General features: G+C 44.8%; 1 protein-coding gene across 2 annotated transcripts; it reads left to right on the top strand.

The window, feature by feature from the left end:
• Positions 1 to 94: 94 nt before the first annotated feature.
• Positions 95 to 27,793, top strand: LOC137518044 (chondroitin sulfate glucuronyltransferase-like). Of its 2 annotated transcripts, none has more exons than XM_068235243.1 (6): positions 95 to 336; positions 5,585 to 5,647; positions 9,497 to 9,777; positions 13,710 to 14,274; positions 16,429 to 16,611; positions 24,472 to 27,793. In XM_068235243.1, the coding sequence occupies exons 3-6, from the start codon at positions 9,521 to 9,523 to the stop codon at positions 25,720 to 25,722; spliced, it is 2,256 nt and encodes a 751-aa protein (XP_068091344.1). In that variant the 5' UTR covers positions 95 to 336; positions 5,585 to 5,647; positions 9,497 to 9,520; the 3' UTR covers positions 25,723 to 27,793. The 2 variants fall into 2 exon arrangements, with proteins under 2 accessions (XP_068091344.1, XP_068091345.1); XM_068235244.1 differs by having other exon boundaries at positions 95 to 382.
• Positions 27,794 to 27,869: the final 76 nt, after the last annotated feature.

Raw genomic sequence — 27,869 nt, 5'->3', positions numbered from 1 at the left:
GGTCAGCCTATCTATCCTCCCCTCTCTATGGTCGGGCGCTCTATCCTCCTCCCCGTGGGGAGACGTTGTATCTTCCTCCCCTCTCTATGGTCACACTGGATTCTGTTACCTCTCGGTGATGCTGATAGGCTTCTTCTGCTCTTTGGAAATGCTGCTATTGGCCTGTTTAGCAATTCTTTAGTTTAGTTCTTAAGGAATGAACTTTATTGACAAAAGCAACAAAGGGGAGATGCTGTAAAGTCAGCTATTTGTTTTTATTTCTCCACCCCTGCCTGTCATCTGTCCCTGTACCATGGATTATCTATGATCAGTCCCAGGACACACAGAGCAGCAGTGGTGAGTACTGTCAGCCCAGAGATCGGAACTAACCTGTACAACGCTGGTGAGTACTATGCATACACATCCTATTTGAATTGGCCAATCACTCACCAAGTTTACCTCCTCCATGTAGTGCGAGTGCCATCAGATCCTGAATACGTTAAACACAATGGGCCCTATTCTCAATCACACATGCGGTAAAGGACATGCGGGAAGTTACCGACCAAAACACCGCCACATAGGCCTCGATTCATAAAGCATTCCCGCATGCGGGAATGCAGAAAACGGCACACTTTACCGACCACACAGCAAGATCTGTATTCATAAAGGCTTTTCCGCATGAAAAGCCGACATTCGCGAGCAAAGTGATAAATCACCGCCTTGCGCGGTGATTATCACAGCAAAAGTAACAAGTGGTCAATTCATAAAAATTAGAGGTAGCGGTATGCGGACGGGTATTACCGCTACCTCTGATGTGGCGAGAAGCGTGCGGAATCCGTTGCAGTGAATGGGACAGACCTCCCAAGCAGCTGCAGAGAGAACACCGCACGGAGGGATTCCGCCTGCTTCTCCTGTTTCCGCATGTCTCCCGACAGCCTAACGCCTGCCTACAGCGGAGTATCTCCGCACGCCTGTCACAACAGGCAACATTTTTATGAATTACCACCCTGAAGGCGGAAATACCGACAGCGGTGTTTCCCCGCTCGACTTTCCCCGCTCGCAGGCACTTTTATGAATCGAGGCCATTGAAATTAAATTTTCCGCATGTTTTTTTCCGCATGCGGTAAATGTGCGAGATTCATGCAGAATAATTTCTGCAAAAGTTGGTATTTTCTGCAACAAAAAATAAATTCTAAAACCTGTTCAGGCGCATCAATTTGTTGTTATTTACCTTTTTTTTTTTATCACCTAGAAGTAGTAGGTGAAATATTCCCATTGACTTTAATGAAGTCTGGAGGCTTAAGGGCTGTGCTTGCTGGACTTTAACATTTTTTTTTAAACACTTTTTCATGCGACCTTTTTACCGCATGATTACCGCGTGAATAATGGCTGTTTCCGCATCTTTTTTACCGCATGCGGAAAACATGCGGAAAATGTTGGTAAATGCTGAAAAAATGCGGAGTTTACCGATGGCGGAAATTTAGCGGTAAAATTTTGCTGTGTTTTGGGCTCTATTCACAATCACACATGCGGTAAGAGATTTTTTACCGCTATATTACCGCCAGTGATAATTTCCACATTTTTTCCACATTCACTAAAAATGTTCCGCATGTTTCTCGCATGCGGGAACAATGCGTAAAAAATTTGGGAAACATGCGTGATTACATAGTAAACATGCGGAAACCATGCGGAAAAAAGTGGCATAAAAAAAAAAACTTGTCCCCCCAAAAAAATGAAAGTCCAGCAAACACAGCGCTCAAGGCTCCAGACTCCATTTAAGTCAATGGGAAGCGAAATATATCACCAAGTACTAGTAGGTGATAAAAAATCGGTAGTTAAGTCAGAAATAAGGCGCCCCTTTTTTTTGGTGAACTTTTATTTATTTTTTTGCGGGAATTACCAACTTTTGTGGACTTTTACCGAATTTTTTTATGCATTTTACGGGTAATCATGCGTAAAAATTTGTGAATGTCAAGGTGGTCTTTATTCGGTCAGGAATTTACCGCAAGTGCATTTCCGCATGTGGAAAATGATTGTGAATAGAGCCCATTGTGTAGGTAAACTCTCAAACTACATAGAAGTAGTGAAACTGGGCGATCAGAATTGCAATCTGTAATTAAGAAAAATACCCCGGGGGATGGGTACTTACCTAGGGAGCGTGAAGCCTCTGGATCCTATTTAGGCTTCCCCCTTCCTCCTGTGCAGCCCTGATCCAGCGCTGGCTCCCTCGATCAGCAGCAGGTCCAGTGCAATTCCGCCTCATCTGTGTCTAATCACAAGTTGTAATTTGATCTCTTCCCTGTGTCACCTGACTGCCACAGCAGATAGGCTCATTTGAAAGCACGGGATGTTAACAATATGTCTGATTCCATGAAAGCAGAAAGTAAACAAACTGCAGATTTATATCAGCTGTAACAAAAAATGTTTTTCTTTAGCGGATCTGAGATGAAAAACTACCTATAACAAGTAACTTGTCTATATATCTTATCTAAAGTTTAGATAGTTTACACAGCAAATCTAGCTGCAAACAGCTTCAACAGTTTAAGATGATTTATTCCTGTGATACAATGAGGGCAGCCATGCTCTGTTTGTCATCATTACACAGGTTATCTGCAACTGCATCTCCACCCCTAATGCTGGGCATACACGGATGCAATTATGCACCGGATCAAGCCGCTGGCTCGATGCCGGCGCATCCGCGCGGATCCATTCCCACTCGTCCCCGCCGGCGCTCCTTATCAGCCCCTCGATTTCCCGCTATTGTCCGCCGGCAGGGAATCTATCCGGCAGGTCGTCGGACCTGTCGGATATTATCAATCGAGCCATCAGCGGCTCGATTGATAAGGAAAAGAAACTCTGTGTATGCCCAGCATTAGCCTGTGAAAAATTCACTCCCCCTCCCCTCTGAAATCTCTGGCTAGAAACCTCCTCCTCCTGCCCAGACTGAGCTCCCATAAGCCCTTGCTACATGGGTCTGAGTGCCTTGGCGTTTTGGAGAAGCTGTGGGCGAGGCTTGTTTAGTTTATAGGGAATTAGATTATTAAAACAAAAGGAAAAAAGTATTTGGCTTGAGGAATGCCCTATAACCTATATGTAAGGAAGACAATTATGCAATGTATAAAAGTTCATCTCGGATCCACTTTAAAGGTTATTATGCTGTTGCGTAGAGCAGATAAGAAGTTCTGAGTTCAGGTCCGCTTTGAAGGATACCCGAAGAAACAGGTGACATGACGAGATAGACATGGGTATGGACAGTGCCTAGCACACAAATAACTAGGCTGTGTTCCTTTTTTTCTTTCTCTGCCTGAAAGAGTTAGAGACTCTGAAGTCTCAAGAAAAGCATCCTTTTTATTTAAAAAATATGTTTAATATGTTGTATGCCCTACCTAAACCGCCGCATTCCCGCCGCTGTAATCTATCTAAATCCCCCCCCCCAAAACTCCCTGGGGGGCAATCCGGGCAGCACTTCCGTGAGAGGTGGAGCTATGAGCTGCAGCTCTGCCTCTCAGCGTGTCTCTCAACACGGATCGCCACCTCTCCCCCGCCCCTCTCAGTCTTCCTCATTGAGAGGGGTGGAGGAGAGGCGGAGATACACGGCTGATAGACGCGCATGGAGGCAGAGCTGCGGCTCATAGCTCTGCCTTACACGGAAGCGCACAGGGCAGCAAAATCCACAACCAAGAAAGTCGTGGATTTTGCGGGGAGAGGGAGGTGGGAGTTATGGGGGGATTTAGATCGATTACAGCGGCGGGAATGTGGCGGTTTTGGTAGGGCTTTCATATTAAACACATTTTTTAAATAAAAAGATGTGCTTCTTGACACTTCATTGTCTCTTTAAATATCAGGTATGCAAGTGGCTAACTCAGACAGGAAGTGACTACAGTGTGACCCTCACTGATAAGAAATTCCCCTTTCTATCTCTTTCTTGCGCTCAGAACCCATTTTCTGCTAGGAAAGTGTTTTAAGGTGGCCATACACTGGTCGATGTGCCATTAGATCGACCAGCTGACAGATCCCTATCTGATCGAATCTGATCAGAGAGGGATCGTATGGCTGCCTTTACTGCAAACAGATTGTGAATCGATTTCAGCCTGAAACCGATTCACCATCTGCTGAGCTGCTCCTGCCGCCTGTCCCCCCCCCCCCGTATACATTACCTGAGGCTGGCTCCCGGGCATCTTCTCCACATTGCACGGCTCTATTCCGGCTCCATCCCGGCGCTTCCTGTGTTACTCCGTGACCAGGAAGTTCAAATAGAGCGCCCTCTATTTGAACTTCCTGGTCACTGCAGTGACACAGGAAGCGCCGGGATGGATGGAGCCGGAACAGAGCCGTGCAGCGCGGAGAAGATGCCCGGGAGCCAGCCTCAGGTAATGTATACTTGATCGGATCGGCCGCCGCTAGCGACGCGCACTTTACCCGCGGGCGATCGAGGGTAATTTCCCGCACGGCGCGATCGACGGACCGATCCGATTTCGGGAGGAAATCGGATCGGCGGCTGCGTTTACCGCGAACGATTGGCAGCAGATTCGATCCCAGGATCGAATCTGCTGTTGAAACGGCCGTGAATCGAGCCAGTGTATGGCCTGCTTTATAGTTGGAATTTCTTATCAGTGAGGGTCACACTGTAGTCACTTCCTGTCTGAGTCAGGACTGAGTCAGCCACTTACATACCTGAAATTTAACTCTTTCAGGCAGAGAAAGAAAAAAAGGAACACAGCATAGTTATTTGTGTGCTAGGCAGTGTACATACACATGTCTGTCTCATCATGACACGTCACTTCGGGTATCCTTTAAGGTTAGAGCAATTTGTTTACAGGGACTGGAGCGGCCCTGGGCAGAACCAGAACAACAAGGCTGGGAGAACACTTGAGCCTTGCAAAATTATGAGTGTTTTGCCGTAATATTGTTTAACCCCGTTTGAGTTTCCGTGTGCGATTTTTTCCTTTGTGGAAATGCATTTGTATACGTTTTCACAAATCCGGGCTAACATACATTTCAGTCCAAAACACACGTGGCATCTTGAAAAAAAACAAAAACCTGGCTGAACACAGACAGGATTTTTTCCTTGAAAGCAAACAAACAAAAATAAACACAATAGAAAAAAAATCGTAAACGTCCCATAGGAATACATTGGATGCATGGCTTGCGGCTTATGATGAAATGCATCAGAACCGCCAGGATTCGCTCTAGTGTGCACCTGGGGAAAATTCAGTTCAGAAGCTGATGAAATGCCTAATCAGCTGGTAGATTATTAGGGTTTAAAATAACGTTTAAAGAAAAACATTTCTTTGTTACAGCTGATACAAATCCTACAATAAATCTGCAGTGTGTCTACTTCCTGCTTTCATGGAAGCAGACCTATTGTTAACATCCTGTGTTTACATATTAGCTGCTCTGCTGAGGCAGTCAGCGGACAGATGAAGTTACAGTTGTGATTAGTCACAGATGAGGGGTAATTTGACAGGCTAAACTCTCTAAATACATACAAGGTGCATTTCTATAGCTTTTCCTTCTGTCCTGTGCAAGAGTTTAGGTCCTCATTCAGAGTAGTGGCGTCAGATGATGGATGTGCAGTCCTACATTACTGTTTGTGTCTCTGCAGGTGGTGATGGTGGTGTGCATGGAGGCAGCCTGTCACTGACGGTTACATGTTCAGCCAGGGCAGGTAAGTGGGCATACAGTTCATGATTGAATCATTTGGAGAATCTTATGGTTTTTGATTGTAGATGGTTCAGAGGTTTCTGCAGCCCACCGCTCCAGTTCAGAGGTTTCTGCAGCCCACCGCTCCAGTTCAGAGGTTTCTGCAGCCCACCGCTCCAGTTCAGGGTCCCTATTAGGCATGATCAGTGAGATGCAATCTGCAACCCACCGCTCCAGTTCAGGGTCCCTATTAGGCATGATCAGTGAGATGCAATCTGCAGCCCACCGCTCCAGTTCAGAGGTTTCTGCAGCCCACCGCTCCAGTTCAGGGTCCCTATAAGGCATGATCAGTCAGATGCAATCTGCAGCCCACCGCTCCAGTTCAGGGTCCCTATTAGGCATGATCAGTGAGATGCAATCTGCAGCCCACCGCTCCAGTTCAGGGTCCCTATAAGGCATGATTAGTGAGATGCAATCTGCAGCCCACCGCTCCTGTTCAGGGTCCCTATTAGGCATGATCAGTGAGATGCAATCTGCAGCCCACCGCTCCAGTTCAGGGTCCCTATTAGGCATGATCAGTGAGATGCAATCTGCAGCCCACCGCTCCAGTTCAGGGTCCCTATAAGGCATGATCAGTGAGATGCAATCTGCAGCCCACCGCTCCAGTTCAGGGTCCCTATTAGGCATGATCAGTGAGATGCAATCTGCAGCCCACCGCTCCAGTTCAGAGGTTTCTGCAGCCCACCTCTCCAGTTCAGGGTCCCTATTAGGCATGATCAGTGAGATGCAATCTGCAGCCCACCGCTCCAGTTCAGGGTCCCTATTAGGCATGATCAGTGAGATGCAATCTGCAGCCCACCGCTCCAGTTCAGGGTCCCTATTAGGCATGATCAGTGAGATGCAATCTGCAGCCCACCGCTCCAGTTCAGAGGTTTCTGCAGCCCACCTCTCCAGTTCAGGGTCCCTATTAGGCATTATCAATGAGATGCAAATATTTCCGAGTTTATGCAGGATTATTTTGCAGGTAAATTTATGCAGCTTAAAAAATGTACCAATCCATTTAAACCTGGATTGGACTTGATTGGTCCATTTTCAAGCTGCAGTTTTACATAATCCTGCATGAACTCTTAAATCTTTGCATCTCCATGATCATCCCTACTCCCTATAAACCTGTGCGACTTGTGCCAGTTAAAGAGAACCTGTAATAAAAAAAACGTTCCCCCTTGGGGGTACTCGCCTCGGGAGGGGAAGCCTCAGGGTCCCAATGAGGCTTCCCCCACCCCTGTAGCTGCAGGCAGTCCAGCGCTGGCTACCCCGAAGTGTCCAGCAATCCTCCCTCAACAAGCCTTTCCTGGGTCCAGCGGGGGCGCTGTTGTGGAGATAGGCGAAAATAGCCGAATCTATGTCGGTAGTAAGGGGGGGGGGGGGGGCGCTGGTCGCCTGCGCCACCCAGCCTCCCCCTCTGGGGTGCCGCTGTGGTTCCCAGGCAGTGAGAGAGCCTGGGACCCCGCGGTCCCCCCAGTTGTATGGGGGCATTAGGAAGCCTCCCCGTGGCGCTCCTGGATAGTGCTAATGTAGCATGATCTAATTCCCGCAGGGCGATCGCTTTGCGGTATTGGTTTTTGGACCCGGCATAGTTTGGCATGCGAAAGCAAATGCATATTTGCATGAGCATTGCCTCATGAATAGCCAATTAGGCCGGATTTGCAAAGCCAGACTTGCTAGGGTTAAACTTGGTGTTTGAGCACGCATACATTTTCTCATGGAAAGCCTACTTCTTCTTCTTGCTTCAAGGTTGAGGCACTTTATCTATCTATCTATCTATCTATCTATCTATCTATCTATCTATCTATCTATCTATCTATCTATCTATCTATCTATCTATCTATATATATATATATATATATATATAATCTTGTCACTAACTGTCCCTCAGAGGAGCTCACAATCTAATCCCTACCATGGTCGTATGTCTATCTATGCATTGTGTAGTGTATGTATAGTAGTTTAGGGACACTTTAGGAGGAAGCCAATTAACTTATCTTTAGATGTGGGAGGGAACCGGAGTGCCCGGAGGAAACCCACGCAGATATGGGAACATACAAACTCCTTGCAGATGTTGATGTGGCTGGGGACCGGGGATCCAGCGCTGCAAGGCGAGAGTGATGACCACTACGCCACCATGCCACATTACATGGGTGGGTTTAGACTGCCACTGGCTGTGCTGCCATTGGATCTACTCTGACACAACATCAAGCCCCTCTGATCGCAGTGTCAGGCTAAAGGTGGCCACACACCATACAATTTTTTAAATATCTGTTCAATTTAAGAATTGCAATCAATTTTTCTGACTGATTGTAACATTTCAAAAATATGACCAATGTACCACACACCTATGTTCAATTTTTCCCCAATTAGAATAAAAATGATTGGAAACTCTGACAAAATTGCTATGGTGTGTATATTAATAAATTGACAATCCAACACACACCATACAATCTTTAGAAAGATTGAACAAAAATATCTGGCATTCCGGATCAATAAAAATCGAAGAAAACGGGAAATCCGATCAGATTTTTCAGTCGAATGAAAAAAAGCTTTCAATTTTTTCGGGAGATCCAATCGTTTTTATCGAATTGCCGTAAAATCGGATCATTTTATTGTATCGTGTGTGGCCACCTTTAGTCCAACACTTCCTCTGGCACCACACTGCACAATTATGTATCCTGTCCACGTGCGTGTTGCATCCCCTCTCCCCACCGGGCAAAACAGAGCAAGAACCATGCAGGGAAATTTGGGCGCACCATGCACCGCCATAGGCTGTAATGTAAGTTACGGCTGTAGCGGCACTCGGACAGTAATTTTGGTGCCGTCAAAAGTCAGAGCCCAAATTTGGCCTGGATTACGTTTGTATGTGAGTTCATGGCGGCCTGGAGGGGGAATAGTAGTGAACGCCGCTGGAGCAGGGTGAGACATTTTTCAGCTTCACTCTGTGCAGAAATTTTCCCAATGCCGTTTTTGGATGTATGCCCCCCGGGGGAGAGGGGGGGGGGGGAAATTGTTAGAGACACTGTAACATCAAAAAGTTCCGAGGCTTCCCACGCCATCCTCTGTCCTACGGGGGTCTCACTGCAGCTGCAGTAAGTTGTTCAATACTTACCTTTCCAGGCTCCAGCGGGGGCGCTGTTGCGGCTTTCGGCTCTGAAGTAGACGGAAATACCTGATCTCAGTCGGGTCCGCTCTACTGCGCAGGTGCCGGAGACTTGCGCCTGCGCAGTAGAGCAGACCCGACGGAGATCGGGTATTTACGCCTATTTCGGAGCAGAGCACCGCCACAGCGCCTGCGCAGGAGTCGGGAAGGTAAATATTTACATCGCCGTTGTTTGGAGGGGCACAGCGAGACCCCCGAGGGACGCAGGAGGACGTTGTGGGAAGCCTCATTGGGACCCTGAGGCTTCCCCCTCCCGAGGTGAGTACCCTCCAGGGGAACTTTTTGATGTTACAGGTTCTCTTTAAAACATGTACAGTACTTGGGAGGATTCTCCACAAAAGAGACACAGCACTGAAAGCATGAGCGGTCTTCACCCTACTCTATCCAGTACTAAAACTGTTTTTCACTCTGAACTAAAGGTGGTCAGTGAGATGCTAATAATTTCAATTTAATGCAAATTTTATGGAGCTTTTTGTGGGAACAACAAAAATAATCACCTACTGCATTTAATTGGGTCATTTTCAAGTTGTATATATTTGCATAAAATTAAAGTTTGCATCAACTTTCAATGTTTAGCATCTCATTCATCATCTCATACTCCACAAAACCTTGAGGTGAAAGCGTTGTTTCTCCAGCTGTGTGAGTGTTTTCTTATCTCTACAGGTGCTCTTGTCCTATCACTGCAGGATGGGTCCTCGGCTCTCCTGTGTCCTCCTCGGCCTCCTCCGTCCAGCCCTTCCCTTCATCCTGGGCCTGTCCCTGGGCTGCAGCCTCAGCCTCCTCCGCGTCTCCTGGCTTCAGGGAGATGACAGTCCATGTCTGCTCCGTCCTCAGAGTCACCAGGGGCTGCACAATGGCCAGGCTGATCACCAGATGAACGAGTTCAAACCCAGAATTATTCCGTACAACCATAGAGCACATCCGCCGCATAAGAAGGTGCTGAGGTGAGTATAGTGTGGTGGGAGTCTATAGGACTGTGTGTGTGTAATCTGTATTCTTTGTTTGTATTGAGGGTTTAAACCAATCCTATGCAGGTTCTTGTTGCTGGAAGACTGCCAGGCTCAGTTCACAGTGGTCAGTTGCATAACACATGCTTTATAATGAGTGTGAACTGCAATGGAGACTAACCATTTATTGTGCTGGCTACAGTATATCTACGGTCCTTGTGACTTCATCCTAGCTCCAGGGACGTAGATAAACGCACCTCGCTGTGATCACCCACCGTGTGTTACCATGCACGTTCTCATCTCTGCCTATTAGTACACTGATTGGTGAATGAGAACACGTTTCGATTCACTGATCAAAGTGAAAGTTAAAACACAAACAGGACTTCCTGTATACTGTTCACAGTACACAAGAATAAAGTGGGGAGACCTCTAGTGGCCAAAAAGTAAAAAGACACCAATATACATATAAATAAATCCCCCATTAATTAACCTGTTACCTCCCCTCCCCCATAGTTACCCCCCCAAAAAAGCGACATTTAAAAAAATATATATACATAAATGGTTACCTTAGGGACTCCACTTTGTTTAAAGAGAACCCGAGGTGGATCTTCGGGGGGCAGATAGGACACAGAGGCATGTTCTCTGCCTAATGACATGGCTCCATGTCCCCCAACCACCGCTCTCTTCCCCCCCTCCCCCCACTGCCTTGCTTTAGCCCCCCAGGTTTAGCAACAAGATTTGTAGCTAACTCAGAGGTAAACACAGGGGAGAGGAATTCCCTGTTTAAAACGTCTGCCAGGGGCGTTCCTACAAGGCTTCCTGAGCTGCCATTGGGCAGCTCTCTCCCTGGCCATGCCTCCTGACGCTCTCCTGCCTCCCTGCACCCTATGAGAAACACACAGTCTCTCAGTCCAGCGTCGTGACAGAGGTCCCAAAAGTGAAAGTGGGCCATTGTGGCCCACGGGAGTGGCGGTTTTTGCGGCTACCTGATCTGCTCTGCCCTGCGGACCAGGTAGCCTACTTTTTTTTTTTTTAACCCACCACGGGCTCTCTTTAATATGTATGTCATGAGGGTATATTGCTGTTATTTTTGCAAATAAGGGCTTGTAATTGGTGATATAGTGTAATTGAGCAGCAAAACTGGACAAATACACCTTTTAGGCTACTTTTACACCAAGACGTTGCGTTTTAGGATACGTTATGGTCGCATAACGTGCCCCTAACGCAACGTATGGCGGTGTTGAAGTTGGACGTCAGATTGAGCTGCGTTATGCAGCTCTCAAAGCAGCCGCTCCAGGTTAGTGATAGGAAGTCCGGATCTTTTTAAGGATTCGGATCATTTGAATCGGATCATTGAAAAGATCCAGATCTTTGAACCGAATCATTTGAATCATTTTACTAGGGAAGCAGACTGGGTGAAATGATTAGCAGGACAGGACTTTCCCAGCACTGTACATTCTGTATGTTCCTGTTTCTTCCAGACAGACATCCACTATGAACCGAATCTTTCATTGTGATGATCCGGATGATTCGACTCCCAAAAAAGATCCAGATCAAATGAACGATTCGTTCATGATCCGGACAACACTGCAGTCCTACCACAAGTCTCTGCAGTGCAGTGAATATTAATTAGCCATGTGGCTGGCTGTGGAGGAGGAGGGGAGACCTCCTCCTCCAACATTACTGAGCATGTGCAAACAGTCTAACGCTGCTAAGCCCAGTATAATGTACAGCATGCAGCACTTTGTTTAAACGTGCTGCGTTACAATGTAACGCAACGTGGGCACTGTGAACAGCACATTGATTTTACAGTGCTGTGAGTTAGGCTGCGTTACTGGCTGCTGTAACGTGGAACTTTAACGTCCCACTGTGAATCCAGCCTTAGGCCTAGTGCACACCAGAGCGGTTCGGCTGCGGTTTGCGATCCGCTTGCGGGTGTGGATCAGCTAGGGTAATGTATTTCAATGGGCTGGTGCACACCAGAGCGGGAGGCGTTTTGCAGAAACGCATACTCCCGGGCTGCTGCAGATTTTGGATTGCGGATGCGTTTCTGCCTCAATGTTAAGTATAGGAAAAACGCAAACCGCTCTGAAAAACAGCAGTTCAGAGCGGTTTGCCAGGCGTTTTTTGTTACAGTAGCTGTTCAGTAACAGCTTTACTGTAACAATATCAGAAATCTACTACAACAAAAATGCTTCACAAAACCGCAAAACGCTAGCTGAAATGCTACAGAAAAAGAAGAAAAAGCGTTTCAAAATCTGCTAGCATTTTGTGGATCTGCTAGCGGTTTTTGGTGTGCACCAGGCCTAAGTCCTCTTTTCTACGGGCAGCTGATAGGCAGTTAAATGCCTCTCAAACTCACAACTGCTCACTGCTGCCTGGTAACTGCTTGCTGAGCATACAGTTCAACTGTCCGTGGAAAAGAGGCCTTATTTCCAAATAAAATATTGTCCATATACATTGTACTAGGGAAATAATTTAAACATTGTAATAGCCAGGACAAATGGGAAAAGAAAATGTGTGCATTTTATCCACAGGTGCATTTTTTTATTTTAAAACTATAATGGCTGAAAACTGAGAAATAATGCTTTTTTTTTAGATCATTTCAGCGTGATAAGTAGTGATATAGTCAGGGCCGGTTTAAGCAACAATGGGGCCCCAGGGCAAAATAAACCTGCCCCCCCCAACATATACCTCGGAACAAAAATCGGCATTAGGGGACCTTTTTTGCAGCTGGTATAGTCAGGGTGTGAAGTCCCAATCGGTCGGAGCTCCACATTCTGGCTATCCCAGCCTGCATGGGGGACAAGGGGTTAAAAAGTTTCAGGAGGGGGGACCCCACATAATTTTTTTTTTTTTTTTTTTTTTTTTTTTTAAATTCCCACACTCTAAACATAACAAAAAAAAATTGGGAAAATAGGAAAAAAATGCCAGGGATCTTCATGCAGCCATATTGCGGCTGTATAGTGATCCCTGGCCAAAGCGCTGCGGCTGCGTATGAACCCCCTGGAAACCCCGTCAGGAAATTTATTGCGCTTTAGTTTGATGCATGTAAAATTACACTGCCATTAGGTTTGCTACTAAAAGTGACATTTACCGCATTTAAAAGTATACTTTTTTCCTTCGAAACTTTAAAATCGATTTTCTCAAAAACTATAAGGTTTTTTGAAAAATTGTTTTTTCCTCTTATTCCCAATGATCTCCTTAACATATCCTGCAAATTTAGGGTTTCTAGCATTTAAGGTGGATTTGCTATTAACCATTAAAGTCGGCAGGTTTTTAAATGTGTATTTATTTTCCTTTGAAACTTTAAAATCGATTTTCTCAAAAACTATAAGGTTTTTTGAAAAATTGTTTTTTCCTCTTATTCCCAATGATCTCCTTAACATATCCTGCAAATTTAGGGTTTCTAGCATTTAAGGTGGATTTGCTATTAACCATTAAAGTCGGCAGGTTTTTAAATGTGTATTTATTTTCCTTTGAAACTTTAAAATCGATTTTCTCAAAAACTATAAGGCCGATTTGAATTTTTTTCCCTCTTGTTGCCACTGGGGGCCCCTGCAAGCTCTGGGACCCTGGGGCAGCTGCCTCCTTTGCCTCTATGGTAGCGCCGGCCCTGGATATAGTTAATGGGGAATAAATGGGAGGAGCAGTGAAATGTGAACATTTCAATTTTGTTTGGACAATTTAACCACCTCCATGTATTTTGAGAACCAACAGATTTTGAATACTATGAAGAGATTGTGTAGGTACGTTCTTATACTACATGGAGGTGGTAAAATTGACCAATCAACATTGGATGTGTGGTAGATTTTTCTGATAATTTTTTTTTGAGAATTGAATAGTGTAGGGTAGATTGTCAATTTCTTGATGTACAGACCCAAGCAACTTTTCCCTGTCCTTTCATGTGATGCTTGTTCTACCCACAGAACTCGCTACATCCAATCAGAACTGGGCTTTAGAGAGCGCCTCTTGGTTACGGTCCTATCCTCTCGCTCCACCTTGAACTCGCTGGCTGTGGCTGTGAATAGGACTCTCTCACCTCATGTCAGCCGCATGCTGTTCTCTTCCGGAGCTCGAGGCCCCAAGGCTCTGCCGGGAATGGAAGTCATCATCCACGGTGATGAGAGGCCGGCCTGGCTGATGTACCACACGTTACGCTACCTGGAGGTGCACTTCCTGTCTGCCTATGACTGGTTTTATATATCTCAGGATGATTCCTATATTAATAGTTACCGCCTGCAGGATGTCGTCAACCACCTCAGCCCGGGGCCTCCTGTCTATATAGGGCAACCCATGGAGTTCATAGGAGGCCAGGAGAACTGGAGATACTGCAGTGGGGCCTCAGGGTACCTTCTCTCCAGGGCGCTCCTCCTCAGTCTGGGGTCACACCTGGACTTCTGCCGTTCTGATATTCTCAGCTCCCGGCCGGACGAATGGCTGGGCCGTTGTCTGCAGGACACGCTGGGCATCGCTTGTGTTTCAAAACATCAGGTAATCAGTTAACTCCTTAAAAGACACCCTAATGAAATAAACGATTGTATCTATCTTCCTTCTCCTAAAAATGACTTTTTAATATATTCCACAGTTTTATTTTTTGTTTAAATCTACTCTTCAAATTTTAACGGTTTTATTGTTTTTGCTCAATGACACATTCATTGAAGTATGCCAGAGCTAAAATCTAAAAACTACTGACCCTTTTTATCTCTTTCTTGCTCTCAGAAGCCATTTTCTGCTAGGAAAGTGTTTTATAGTTTTAATTTCTTATCAGTGAGGGTCACACTGTAGTCTGACCCAGTCCTGACTCAGACAGGAACTGGCACTTACATACCTGATGTTTAACCCCTTCAGGCAGAGAAAGGGGGAAAAAAAGGAACACAGCATAGTGGTTTGTGTGCTGGGCACTGTACATACACATGTCTATCTCATCATGTCACATTTCACTTTGGGTATCCTTTAACATGGCGTTAGGAATTGAGGTTCTTGTTCCCGAAGTAGTATCCATAATGCATTAGTTTAGCATGGTAAGGGGAGGAGGGATACAGATAATCCCTATATGTTCTATGCGACAGAGGTGATATGAACCAACAGTTCTGAATGTACACCTTAAAGGAATCCCAAGGTGAGATAAAAAACTATTTTCTACTCCCCTCGGGCCTCATCCAGCCCCTACAAGTCACGTGTGTCCCTCGCCGCGACTCCGGTCTTTTTCCCGTCTCCTGCTGGTAGCCTCTGAAGATCGTAAACACTCAGATGGGCCGGCGTCTTCTGCGCGTGCTCGGGCATGTGCCCACGTCATCGGGAGCGTACTGTGTAAGCGTACATGCGCAGAAGACGCCTACCCATATGGGGGTTGGCAACCTTCAGAGGCTGCCAGCAGGAGATGGGAGAAGACCGAAGCTGTGGCAAGGGACACACAGGACTAATAGGGGCTGGAGGAAGCCCCAGATAAGTAAAAATATATTTATCTCACCTCGGGAGTCGAACTAAACTCTTACCTGGTAAAAGATTTGTCACAAAAAGAGAATTTCCTCTCATCTGTAAAAGATTAACCACAAATTTCTTCATTACTTCTCAATTACTTCAAAAATTTGATCGTTAACGGGAACCTTAAAAATGGAAAAAAAATGTATACTTTTGGGGCTTCCTCCAGCCCCATCAGCCTGGATCGCTCCTCCGCTGCCTCTGTCCGCCGGTACCAGGTCCCGTCACTTCCACCGGATGCAGCCAGTTTTCCGCATCCACAGGGACTCCCTCCGTCTCCTTACGCATGCGCCTGCGCAGTACAGAGGGAGCGCACTGCGCTTGCGTCGACTGGCCCTGACTGGCCGAAATGATGGGACCCGCTACCAGTGGATAGAGGCAGCGGAGGACGGCGGCGTGGGAGCGATCCAGGCTGATGGGGCTGGAGGAAGCCCCAGGTATGTATAAATCTATTTATTCAATCGTCTCTGGTTCTCTTTAAATTGGCTAAAATTGATCACAATTCTGTCAATTGGATATGATGGTGCTATGGATCTACTCTGCTGGAAATACGAGCCAGTGTACAGACGGCTTTACTGTGGATAAGAAAAGCATAAATGTAGCTGCAGTATAAGTGCCCATTTCCACTAGTGGGAATCTGCATGCGTTTTCTGCATGCAAATTCGCATAACCAATATAACCCAATGGGCCTGTTTCCACTGGTGCACAGCAAAGCCATCAGAATTCGCACACTGCAAGGTTAGTGTGCGATTCGCCTGTAATGTATTTAATAGGAAATTTGCCTGTGTTTTCGCTATGTGAATTTTCCATGCAAATTCGCGTACGTTTTCGCTTAAAATCAATGTAAAAGCACACAGGCACTGACATAGTTAAATTTGCACACTTACAAATAGATGTGAATTTTAATGCGTTAAAATTTGCATACAAATGCGTATGAATCCGCATGTGAAATCGTTTTTGCGTTTTCTGCAACAAAATCGCACCGCACTAGTGGAAACGGGCCCTAATGCATTGTAATAGGTCAGGACTGTTGTGTTTTTATGTGTGTATTGCTCATTCCCATTGGTATATATACCTGTTGGCTGTAAGTTTTGCTATGACACTCCATATAGGGAATGTATCTTCCAGTCCTCCTGACATCCCTCTCTCTCCTTCTCCTCCCAGGGCATGCGTTACACCTCGCTAAACTTCCCCAGAAATGCCGACGTGGACAATATAGAGGAGAAGGTGCTGGAAGAGACGCTGTCTGTCCATCCCATACGTGACGCCTTGCTTATGTATAAACTGCAGCGGAGGCTCAGCCAGATCAGACTGCACAAGACCTACAGCAAAATCCAGCGGCTGCAGGTAATTATCTCCCCTCCCAATCCCTAACACTTCCTGTGTCCAGAGGAAATCGGTTCCCCCTGGAGTGTGCACATCTGGAGAGCAAATAGGGGTGTCAAAGGATCTTTCTTAATGGAGCGCTATCATGAAAAACAGTATAAGGCTTTACAAATTGTTTTTTCTGTGTTGAGAGGTGCGGGGAAGCGTTGATCGCTTGAGGACCGTAGGCTTGCACCCCCCTAGTGGCCAGGCTATTTTTTACAATTTAGGCCACTGCAGCTTTAAAGATACATTGAAGCGGAAAAAAAAATATGATATAGTGAATTGGTTGTGTACTATGAATAATTACTAGAAGATTAGCAGCAAAGAAAATATTCTCATACTTTTATTTTCAGGTATATAGTGTTTTTCTAACATTGCATCATTCTATAATATGTGCAGATTACACAACACTCAGCATTCAAAATGAATCTTTCAGAGCAGTCTGTGAAGTAATGACCTCTCCTCTAGCAGAGAAAAAGTAAATAGTCCAGGAACAGTTGAAATAATAAAAGTCAGATAACAGCCCTCTCCACGACTAACTTAGTCGGAGAGCTTAATGGCTTGTTTGCATAGAGATAACAGCTGGAGTTTCTCAACTCTTCCTGTACTGGAAACAATTACACTGATGTATCTGATCTTAATGTTTTATGTCTTAGCTGTGCTACACATACAAATCATAATATCATCATTTTTTTTTTCCGCTTCAGTGTCTCTTTAAGGCCTCGCTGCAGGGCTGTACAACTCAGCACACAAGTGATCTCGCCCCGACCCCCCCCCCCCCCCCATTTTCTGATCCCTGACGCTCTGTTTGTTTATTTAAATAAATTACACTATTTTATTTTATAAACCACCCTCCCCCCGCCAGCCAATCACCGCAATCGGCTGTTATAGTCATCAGCCTATGACAGCCGATCACTCTTGTGCCTTCCAGAGGGATAACTGTCCCGAGTACATCGCTGCCGTAGATCGCAGCGCTTTACACTGTAAATAGACGGCGACTAATGACTGAGCTCATCGCCACACGCGATCTCCTGCAACACCCCACCCCAGGACTTCACGCCAGTTGTCGTTGAGCGGTCGGCAAACAGTTAAAGTGACACTGAAGCAAAAAAAAAAAACAAAACAAATTTGATTTAATGAATTGAATGTATAGTGCAGATAATGAATAGAACATTAGCAAAGAAAAGACTCATCTTTTTTATTTTCAGTTTTATATAGCTTTTTTTTTTTTTTTTTTTTTTTTTTTTTTTTTTAACCTTGCATTCTGTCATATTTGCATTTACAAACTACACTTTGTATATTAAACTATGAAGCAGAGCGAATGACCCTTTGAACTTTCCTGCAGTAAAACCTTAAACAAGAAAAAGTGAGAGAAAGGTTGAGATAAGTGCTTCAGAAAATAGCACAGTGAAAGCTCAGAGAAGCTCTTTGCATAGACAACAACTGAAGTTTCTTCAGGAATCAGACAGGCTAAACTCTCTAAATACATACGGGGTACATTTCTCTCTGTTTTCCTTCTGTCCTTTGCAAGAGTTCAAGTCCACTTTTGGGAGGTATCAGTTGTCCCTAGTAACCTCCCTAGTAACCTCCCTAGCGGTATTGACGGTTATACATGTCAATACAAAGCATGGTTTGAACAGTATTGACATGTATACACGTCAATACTCTCCTGCACTGTATACTAGACCCTTGCTTGACACATGTTGGCAAGTTACAGGAAAAAAAAAAGTTATGAAAATTAATTGGATCACTTTTTGCATAGAAATTCTGGGAAATTGAACACCATGGAGCAGACCTGAACTCAGAACTTCCTCTCTGCTATAAAAGATAAGCAACAGCATAATAATCTTTACAGAAAAAAACATTTCCTTGTTAAAGCTTATAGAGCTCCTGAGATTGTCAGAGATGCTGCAGTGTAATTACTTCCTGGTTTGCTGTTACAACAGAAAGGGTTAAATGACTCACAAGGTGATTTGTTAAAACGATCTTTCAGGGCCGGATCTACCATAAGGCACTATAGGCACATGCCTACAGGCGCCTGATGATGGAAAGGCGGCTCACTCCCTTCTGAGTACCTCCCTCCCTCCTTCCCTATGCAGAGTCCTGATGAGAGTGTAAATGACAGGTTTCTCACACTGCTCTCAACATTCCACTGACCAGATCTAAATTCAGTTAGGGGCACCTCTAACTACTTAAAGGGGCACTATGGCGAAAATGTTTAAAATGTAAAATATGTGCAAACGTAAACAAATAAGAAGTATGTTTTTTCCAGAGTAAAATGAGCCATACATTAATTTTCTCCTATGTTGCTGTCACTTACAGTAAGTAGTAGAAATCTCACAGATGTGGCAGGTTTTGGACTAGTCCATCTCTTCATAGGGGATTCTCAGCAAGGCTTTTATTCTTTATATATTCCCTAAAAAGGATTTAAACAATGATGCTGGGCAGCTTCCCTGCTTGCTACACAGTTTTTTTTTGGCAGTTGGACAGAGCAACTGCCATTCACTAATGGCTTTTGAAAATAAATAAATCCCTGAGAATCCCCTATGAAGAGATGGACTAGTCCAAAACCTGTCACTTCTGTCAGATTTCTACTACCTACTGTAAGTGACAGCAACATAGGAGAAAAGTCATTTATGGCTCATTTTACTCTGGAAAAAATGTACTTCTTATTTGTATGTTTGCACATATTTTGAATTTTATAATTTTTCACTGTAGTGCCCCTTTAAAGAGACTCTGTAACAATTTTTTCAGCCTTAGTTCTTCTATCCTATGAGTTCCTATGCCTGTTCTAATGTGCTGGGGCTTACTGCAGCTCTTCTTAATTACACTGTCTCTGTAATAAATCAATGTATCTTTCCTCTGTCCTGTTTGTCGGGCTAAGGCTTTGATTGTGTGGAATGTGCAGGGCTGCTTGTGATTGGTAGAAGCGATACACACCCTCTGCAGGCCCCCTGCATACTCATACACTATGCTTAGCTGAGCCTATTAGAAGCTGGTTAGTTTGTTTGTAAACACTGCCTAAAACTGTTAATTACAAGCCAGGATTGCAGCAGAGAGTGGCAGAAACAGCACAGAGGGGCACAGGAGAAAATAAGGAATAGAATGGTATGCTTTTTATTGTAAGAATATTAGAGTACAGATTCTCTTTAAAGGGGCACTAAGGCAAAAAATTGTAAAATTTTAAATATGTGCAAACATAAACAAATAAGAAGTATGTTTTTTCCAGAGTAGAATGAGCTATACATTTTTCTCCTATGTTGCTGTCACTTACAGTAGGTAGTAGAAATCTGACAGAAGCGACAGGTTTTGGACTAGTCCATCTCTTCATAGGGGATTCTCAGTAAGGCTTTTATCCTACCTAATAATTGACGAGTGTCCCTGCGCCCCATGTCCGGAGAGACGCAGAGACACTGCTGAGAGCTGAGGCGAATGACGTGCGGCAGAGGACGGGTCCCGAAAGCGGGTGCGCGCGCTGCGCAAAATGTATGTACCGATAGCGAAAGCAGGTGGGTGGGGGTGGGGGCTGGGTGCCACCACAGCCTAGCGCCCGTTTTTAAACGGGCCTTAGGACTAGTGCTTTATAAAGATATTCCCTAAAAATGATTTTAGAAGTGATTTTGAAAATAAATAAATCCCTGAGAATCCCCCCATGAAGAGATGGACTAGTCAAAAACCTGTCACTTCTGTCAAATTTCTACTACGACTGTAAGTGACAGCATTATAGGAGAAAAGTAATTTATGGCTCATTTTACTCTGGAAAAAATGTACTTATTTGTTTGTTTGCACATATTCTACATTTTACAATTTTTCCCCATATTGCCTCTTTAAAGAGACTCTGTATTGAAAAAAAGGGCCCTCAGGATCCGATTGAGGCCTCCCCCGTCCTCCTCTGTCCCACGGTGGTCTCTCTGGGCCCCTTCGAAGCCACAGCCGGCAGTTTGTCAGGCTACTGCGCCTGCAATATGTACCTTTCCCCCGGCTCCAGCGCAGGCGCAGTAGCGGCTGTCAGCTCGGATCAGGCGGAAATAGCTGATCCCTGCACTGTAGAGAGGATTCGACTGGGATCGGCTATTTCCACCTGATCCAGAGCCGAGAGCCGCTACTGCGCTGGACCCGGGGAAGGTAAATATGTACATGGCCGCTGTTCGGAGCGGCCCAGCGAGACCACCGTAGGACGGGGGAAGCCTCAATCGGATCCAGAGGCTTCCCCCTCCCGAGAGAGGTACCCCCAAGGGGCTTTTTTTTTTCAATGCAGGTTTTCTTTAATACCGAAGTTCCTCTAGCTACCTAATAATTGAGGGCACCTCTAGCTACTTAATATTAAGGGTACTTCTGGGTACCTAATACTTGGGGGCATTTGTAGCTAGCTATGACGGCAAGAGAAGTAAGGGAGAAGTGACAGCTGGCCCAGCCAGCACACTTGCAGTGCGGTTCGGCGGGGGTTTGTAGGTCCATAGAGGAAGACCTCCAAGGTGCCAGGACGTCTGTGCCTATAGGCTCCTGCGGTGTAAATCTGGGCCTGCCATACTTATCTGGGGCTTCTTCTATCCCATACAACGGGTCTGGGGGTCGGCAGTCTTGAGATACTGCAGCAGGAGACAGGAGAGGCCCAGAGCCGCGCGAGGGACACGCAATGACTTGTAGGGGCTGGAAGAAGCCCCGGGTAAGTAAAGATCGTTTTTATTAAATCACTGCGTGAGTCCTTTAACTGCTTCACGACTGCTCCACGCGGACTGGGGGTGGGAGGGAAAAACGAATAAAAAAAAAATACACCATTTTATAAAAAAAAACATTTTATAAAATAAATAAATGAACATTGGGGGAGCGATCAGACCCCACCAACTTGTGTGCTGAGTTGCATGGCCCTGCAGCGAGGCCTTAAAGCTGCAGTGGTCCAAATAGGAAAAAATTGCCTGGTCACTAGGGTGGTTTAACACCGCGGTCCTCAAGAGGTTAACCTCCTGTGTTTACATATTAGCTTTGAGCTTAGGAGACAGTTGACAGCTCAAATTACACTAGCTCATTACTTGCTAAGAAGGGAGAACAGCTGTTCTATACAGGTCCTTCTCAAAAAAATTAGCATATTGTGATAAAGTTCATTATTTTCTGTAATGTACTGATAAACATTGGGCTTTCATATATTTTAGATTAATTACACACAACTGAAGTAGTTCAAGCCTTTTATTGTTTTAATATTGATGATTTTGGCATACAGCTCATGAAAACCCAAAATTCCTATCTCAAAAAATTAGCATATTTCATCCGACCAATAAAAGAAAAGTGTTTTTAAAACAAAAAAAGTCAACCTTCAAATAATTATGTTCAGTTATGCACTCAATACTTGGTCAGGAATCCTTTTGCAGAAATGACTGCTTAAATGCGGCGTGGCATGGAGGCAATCAGCCTGTGGCACTGCTCAGGTGTTATGGAGGCCCAGGATGCTTCGATAGCGGCCTTAAGCTCATCCAGAGTGTTGGGTCTTGCATCTCTCAACTTCCTCTTCACAATATCCCACAGATTCTCTATGGGGTTCAGGTCTGGAGAGTTGGCAGGCCAATTGAGCACAGTAATACCATGGTCAGTAAACCATTTACCAGTGGTTTTGGCACTGTGAGCAGGTGCCAGGTCGTGCTGAAAAATGAAATCTTCATCTCCATAAAGCTTTTCAGCAGATGGAAGCATGAAGTACTCCAAAATCTCCTGATAGCTAGCTGCATTGACCCTGCCCTTGATAAAACACAGTGGACCAACACCAGCAGCTGACATGGCACCCCAGACCATCACTGACTGTTGGTACTTGACACTGGACTTCAGGCATTTTGGCATTTCCATCTACCCAGTATTCCTCCAGACTCTGGCACCTTGATTTCCGAATGCCATGCAAAAGTTGCTTTCATCCGAAAAAAGTACTTTGGACCACTGAGCAACAGTCCAGTGCTGCTTCTCTGTAGCCCAGGTCAGGCGCTTCTGCCGCTGTTTCTGGTTCAAAAGTGGCTTAACCTGTGGAATGCGGCACCTGTAGCCCATTTCCTGCACATGCCAGTACACGGTGGCTCTGGATGTTTCTACTCCAGACTCAGTCCACTGCTTCCGCATGTCCCCCAAGGTCTGGAATCGGTCCTTCTCCACAATCTTCCTCAGCTCTTCTAGTTGTGCAGCGTTTTCTGCCACACTTTCCTTCCCACAGACTTCCCACTGAGGTGCCTTGATACAGCACTCTGGGAACAGCCTATTCGTTCAGAAATTTCTTTCTGTGTCTTACCCTCTTGCTTGATGGTGTCAATGATGGCCTTCTGGACAGCAGTCAGGTCGGCAGTCTTACCCATGATTGCGGTTTTGAGTAATGAACCAGGCTGGGAGATTTTAAAAGCCTCAGGAATCTTTTGCAGGTGTTTAGAGTTAATTAGTTGATTCAGATGATTAGGTTAATAGCTCATTTAGAGAACCTTTTCATGATATGCTAATTTTTTGAGATAGGAATTTGGGGTTTTCATGAGCTGTATGCCAAAATCATCAATATTAACCACTTCAGCCTACAGCTTCGAAAATCTTATGCATCCGAGCAATGTTCACCTCCCATTCATTCGCTAATAACTTTATCGCTACTTATCAAAATTAATTGATCTATATCTCGTTTTTTCCGCCACTAATTAGGCTTTCTTTAGGTAGTACATTTTGCTAAGAGCCACTTTACTGTAAATACATTTTAACAGGAAGATTAAGATAGAAATGGAAAAAAATCATTATTTCTCAGTTTTTGGCCATTATAGTTTAAAATTAATACATGCTACAGTAATTAAAACCCATGCATTTTATGTGCCCATTTGTCCCGCTTATTACACCATTTAAATTACGTCCCTATCACAATTTATGGCGCCGATATTTTATTTAGAAATAAAGGTGCATTTTTTCAATTTGCGTCCATCACTATTTACAAGCTTATAATTTAAAAAAATGTAATAAGATACTCTCTTGACATGTATATTTAAAAAGTTCAGACCCTTAGGTAACTATTTATGTAGTTTTTTTTTTTTTTTTTAATTGTAATTTTTTTTATTTTTTTTTAATACAAAAATGTATTTGGGTAATTTTAGTTCGGGAGGTAAATAGCCAGTTTTAGATGTAATATAATGAATTTTTTATTCATTACAGGTATGTGGGTGCAGTTTACTATTTGGCCACAAGATGGCCACATTCAAAAAATTCCTGGATGCGAACAATGTCGCATCTAGGAACTAAAATGAAGAGAAGAAGTTTCCTGGGGGCAGAAATACCACGCTCTCTGATGAGAAAGCGTCGGTATTTCTGCCGGGGACTTAGATCGGTGAATGGGAATTATATTCCCATTCACTGATCGGGGGGGGCAGCGGGAGGCAGCGGGAGCGCGCGCGGGCGCGCGCCCGATCGCGCGCACCACACGGCTGCAGCACCACTGCCTATCTGGACGGATATATGCGTCCAGATATGGCGAAGTGGTTAAAACAATAAAAGGCTTGAACTACTTCAGTTGTGTGTAATGAATCTAAAATATATGAAAGTCTAATGTTTATCAGTACATTACAGAAAATAATGAACTTTATCACAATATGCTAATTTTTTGAGAAGGACCTATATAAACACACACAGGATGGATTTCTCTGTTTTTTCCATCTCTCCTGTGCAAGAGTCCAGGTCCACCTTAAGACACCCAAATAATAGCAAATGGTAATTTCCAGTTCATTTGCTCCAACTTCTCATACTGTAAATTATCAGTGGGTCATAGTTGATAGAATCCACCAAGCAGCATCTTCTGCCCACCTCCTCATTACCTGCACTGGTCATTTTGCTCTTTTTCAGGGTGAAATTCGAAATCTTTCTACTCTGACCCCAGAGGGAGAAGCCAGTCTCATGTGGCCGCTCGGTGTCAACCCACCTTTCAGTCCAACATCCCGCTTTGACTTGCTGACTTGGGAGTATTTCACTGAGAGCCACACATTTTCTTGCCCTGATGGGGCTCCAAAGTGTGCTCTGCAAGGAGTCTGGCTGATGGATGTGCAGCAAGTGCTGGATGAAGCTCTTGACCAGCTCAATCAACGCTACCACCCATGGCTTCACTTCAGAAAGCGGCGCCTGCTCAATGGATACCGCCGCTTTGATCCTACGCGGGGTATGGAGTACACAATAGATCTGTTGCTTGAAGCTTACACCAAAAAGGGTCATGCAGGGGTAATAAGCAAACGCCTTAGTCTTCTTCGACCCCTGGGTATTGTGGAAATCCTACCTATGCCATATGTAACCGAGGCCACCCGGGTCCAGCTGGTGTTACCCGTGATGGCTGCTGATGCTGACCACGTTGCAGGATTTCTTGATGCCTTTGCCACAAACCTTCTTGACCCTCAAGAGAACGTGGCCCTAACTGTACTGCTAGTATATGACATGAGTACCTCCGCACAAGAGAAGGATATATTTCAGGAGGTACGGTCCATAGTGTCAGAGCTAGAGAGGAGGTACTTGTTCCTGCGCCTGGAGCTAATCAGCGTTCGTACCGAGGCCCCTTCTCAGATTCGTCTTATGGAAATTGTGTCCAAAAAACATCCGATGGACACACTTTTCTTCCTCCTCAGTGTCTGGAGTGAGGTCACTACGGAAGTGCTTAACCGTTGTCGCATGAACTCTATCAGCGCTTGGCAGGTGTTTTCCCCAATTCACTATCAGGAGTACAACCCTGAAGTTTCACGACATGGCTTCTCAGCACCTCCATCTTCAGACTTCCTGCGTGAAGGACACTTTGACCGATTGTCTTCCTCTGAATTCTGCTTCTACAACTCTGACTTTATGGCAGCCCAGAGTAGAATGGCCGTTGAGGTGGGAGGACAAGAGGAAGATGGTGGAATAGAACTGCTGGAACTCTTCATGCGACACTCCGAGCTGCATGTGTTTAGGGCCTTGGAACCGGCACTGGTGCAGAGGTTCTCCATGAAAACGTGTAGCAGCCACCTATCAGAAGATGGCTATCACCGCTGCGTGCTCAGCAGTTTAGAGTCACTTGGCTCTCGACTTCACTTGGCCATGGCTCTTTTCCACCAAGATCAGACCACCAGCACTTAGACAGGTCTTAGTGTAAGTCCTACATACCTTCACTGCCAGACACTCGTGTCTAGTAGGTCTTTCTTCAGGATCACACCACCAGTAGCTACAGTGGGCTTTTGTGGGATTCCTACTTGCTTATCTTGCTAAAGGTTTTGTAGACAATATGCTGATGTGTCTAGGATGTCTTTCACCAGGATCAGACCAGCAGTTTTCTACACTGGGCCTATATGCTGTCAGAAGTATTATACTCAGTATTAATGCTGTGACCTTATCATTTACATTTGTTGGACAGCTGTTACACAATTCTCAGGTTCTGATTTTCTAAGGCATTTCTAAGGTGGTGAAGTTAGGCGTAGGATTTAGGACTAGCCCACACGTGCAGCTTTGGCCTCCTAAAACGATGGTCCACTGTCATTTTGGGCCACAAGTTCCCACAACAATATGAAGGTTGGGTGTTTGCTGATCAGCCCGTTCTGCCCTCTGGGGAAGGGAGGCGAGGGATGAGCAGGGGCGAGCTGCCGCAAGGAATAATAATATTAGCAGTAGGGATGGCCCATGAGATGCAAATCATTTTGAGTTGATGCAGGATTATGCAAATTTTGCGTGCAAATTTATGCAGCTTGAAAATGGACCAATTGAATTTTACCTCCGCAGGATTTAATTGGTTCAGGTTCAAGCTGCATACATTTGCATCCCTAATTAGCTGTAAGCATTAGTTATTCCACATGTTTGATTCGAGAAGTCTGTGGATGTCGGGAGACACTGGTAAACTCTGAAGAGTCTTCCAAAACTTATATTTTCCATCAACCAAAGTTGCATGTGTGCTTAGTAAAGATTGGTGATAACGCCTCTCACACTTGGGGTCATATGAGATCACAACAAGGGTTGCTGAAAAGTAAGCCAATGAATAGGTTGTTGGTACTCTAAGTTATTATATTCAGTAAACCAACTTGTCTGATATATATACATCTATGGGACTTTTGGAGCTACATTATTATCATCACTATTATGTATTTATGTAACACTGACCTCTTCTGCAGCAGTATACAGAGTACATAGTTATGTCACTGACTGTCCTCAGAGGAGCTCACAATTTAATCCTGCCATAGTCATAGTCTAATGTCCTACCATATTATTATTATTAATTTATATAGAGCTGAGATATTCTGCAGCACTTTACAGAGTACATAGTCATGTCACTAACTGTCCCCAGAGCTCACAATCTAATCTTACCATAGTCATAGTCTAATATCCTACCATATTATTATTATGTATTTTATATAGCAAAGACCTCTTCTGTAGCACTTTACAGAATACATAGTCATGTCACTGTCCTCAGAGAAGCTCACAATCTAATCCTGCCATACTCCTAGTCTAATGTCCTACCATATTATCAAAATCCTTTATTCTGCCAAGCATGACTGGGTCTTGCCCAGCATTGGATTTGGCACATACATAGCTCAAGTAGATAATAGGGTGCACAACATTCAGTATACAAAACAAAAACAATATACAATATCAATTTTGAGAGGCGGTGACACAATAGACAGGCATCGGAGTCTTCTGCACATGTGCGGACCTGCGCCCACGTCACCGGGAGCAGGCACAGTACACTCCCGGTGACGTGGGCACGTTCACAGGCGCTCGCATGCACAGAAGACGCCGACCCATCCCCCAGGCTGCCAGGCCGACACCGGAGACGACCTGCGAGATAGATTTAATTGCTCGCCTCGCTTATCCTTAAAGGAAATGAATATGGCAGCCTCCATAGGTCTCACATCTCTGGTTCCTTTTAAAAGTCCCATAGGGGTATACAAAAAAGGGGTATACAAATCTGTTATATCGGTGCAATGTACGTTGTGTGTGACAAGAGTGAGAACTTTTTCAAATAAATGCAGACTGTCTTATTTATATTACAGTAAAGCAAAAAAACAAAGGAGATACCTTCTAGCAGACATTGTTTCCTAACTCCAGGCCAGGTGTGCAAAACTCCTTATGTGCTTCAGCCTGGGAAAACCTTAGAAAATCAGGTCCTTGGTGCTGTGCTCCTTTGTAAATATGCAAATAAAATTATTTATATTTTACAAAACTGTGTTCACTGCTGTGTTGTGTACAAAACTGTGTAATGTTTGAGCATTTTATAAATAAAGAAGGACGATAATGGA

The sequence above is a fragment of the Hyperolius riggenbachi genome, chromosome 5 (genome assembly GCF_040937935.1).
Source record: "Hyperolius riggenbachi isolate aHypRig1 chromosome 5, aHypRig1.pri, whole genome shotgun sequence".
Taxonomy (NCBI): Eukaryota; Metazoa; Chordata; class Amphibia; order Anura; family Hyperoliidae; genus Hyperolius; species Hyperolius riggenbachi.
Note: the sequence above shows the minus strand (reverse complement) of the source record. Positions and strands in the feature narration are given on the sequence as shown.

Bases quoted from the DNA above. Each gene is read 5' to 3' on its own strand.
- LOC137518044 (XM_068235243.1), top strand. From the start codon at position 9,521: ATGGGTCCTCGGCTCTCCTGTGTCCTCCTCGGCCTCCTCCGTCCAGCC. The intron at 9,778-13,709 runs GTGAGTATAGTG...TTCTACCCACAG, and splicing joins CCGCATAAGAAGGTGCTGAG to AACTCGCTACATCCAATCAG. The intron at 16,612-24,471 runs GTAATTATCTCC...GCTCTTTTTCAG, and splicing joins GCAAAATCCAGCGGCTGCAG to GGTGAAATTCGAAATCTTTC.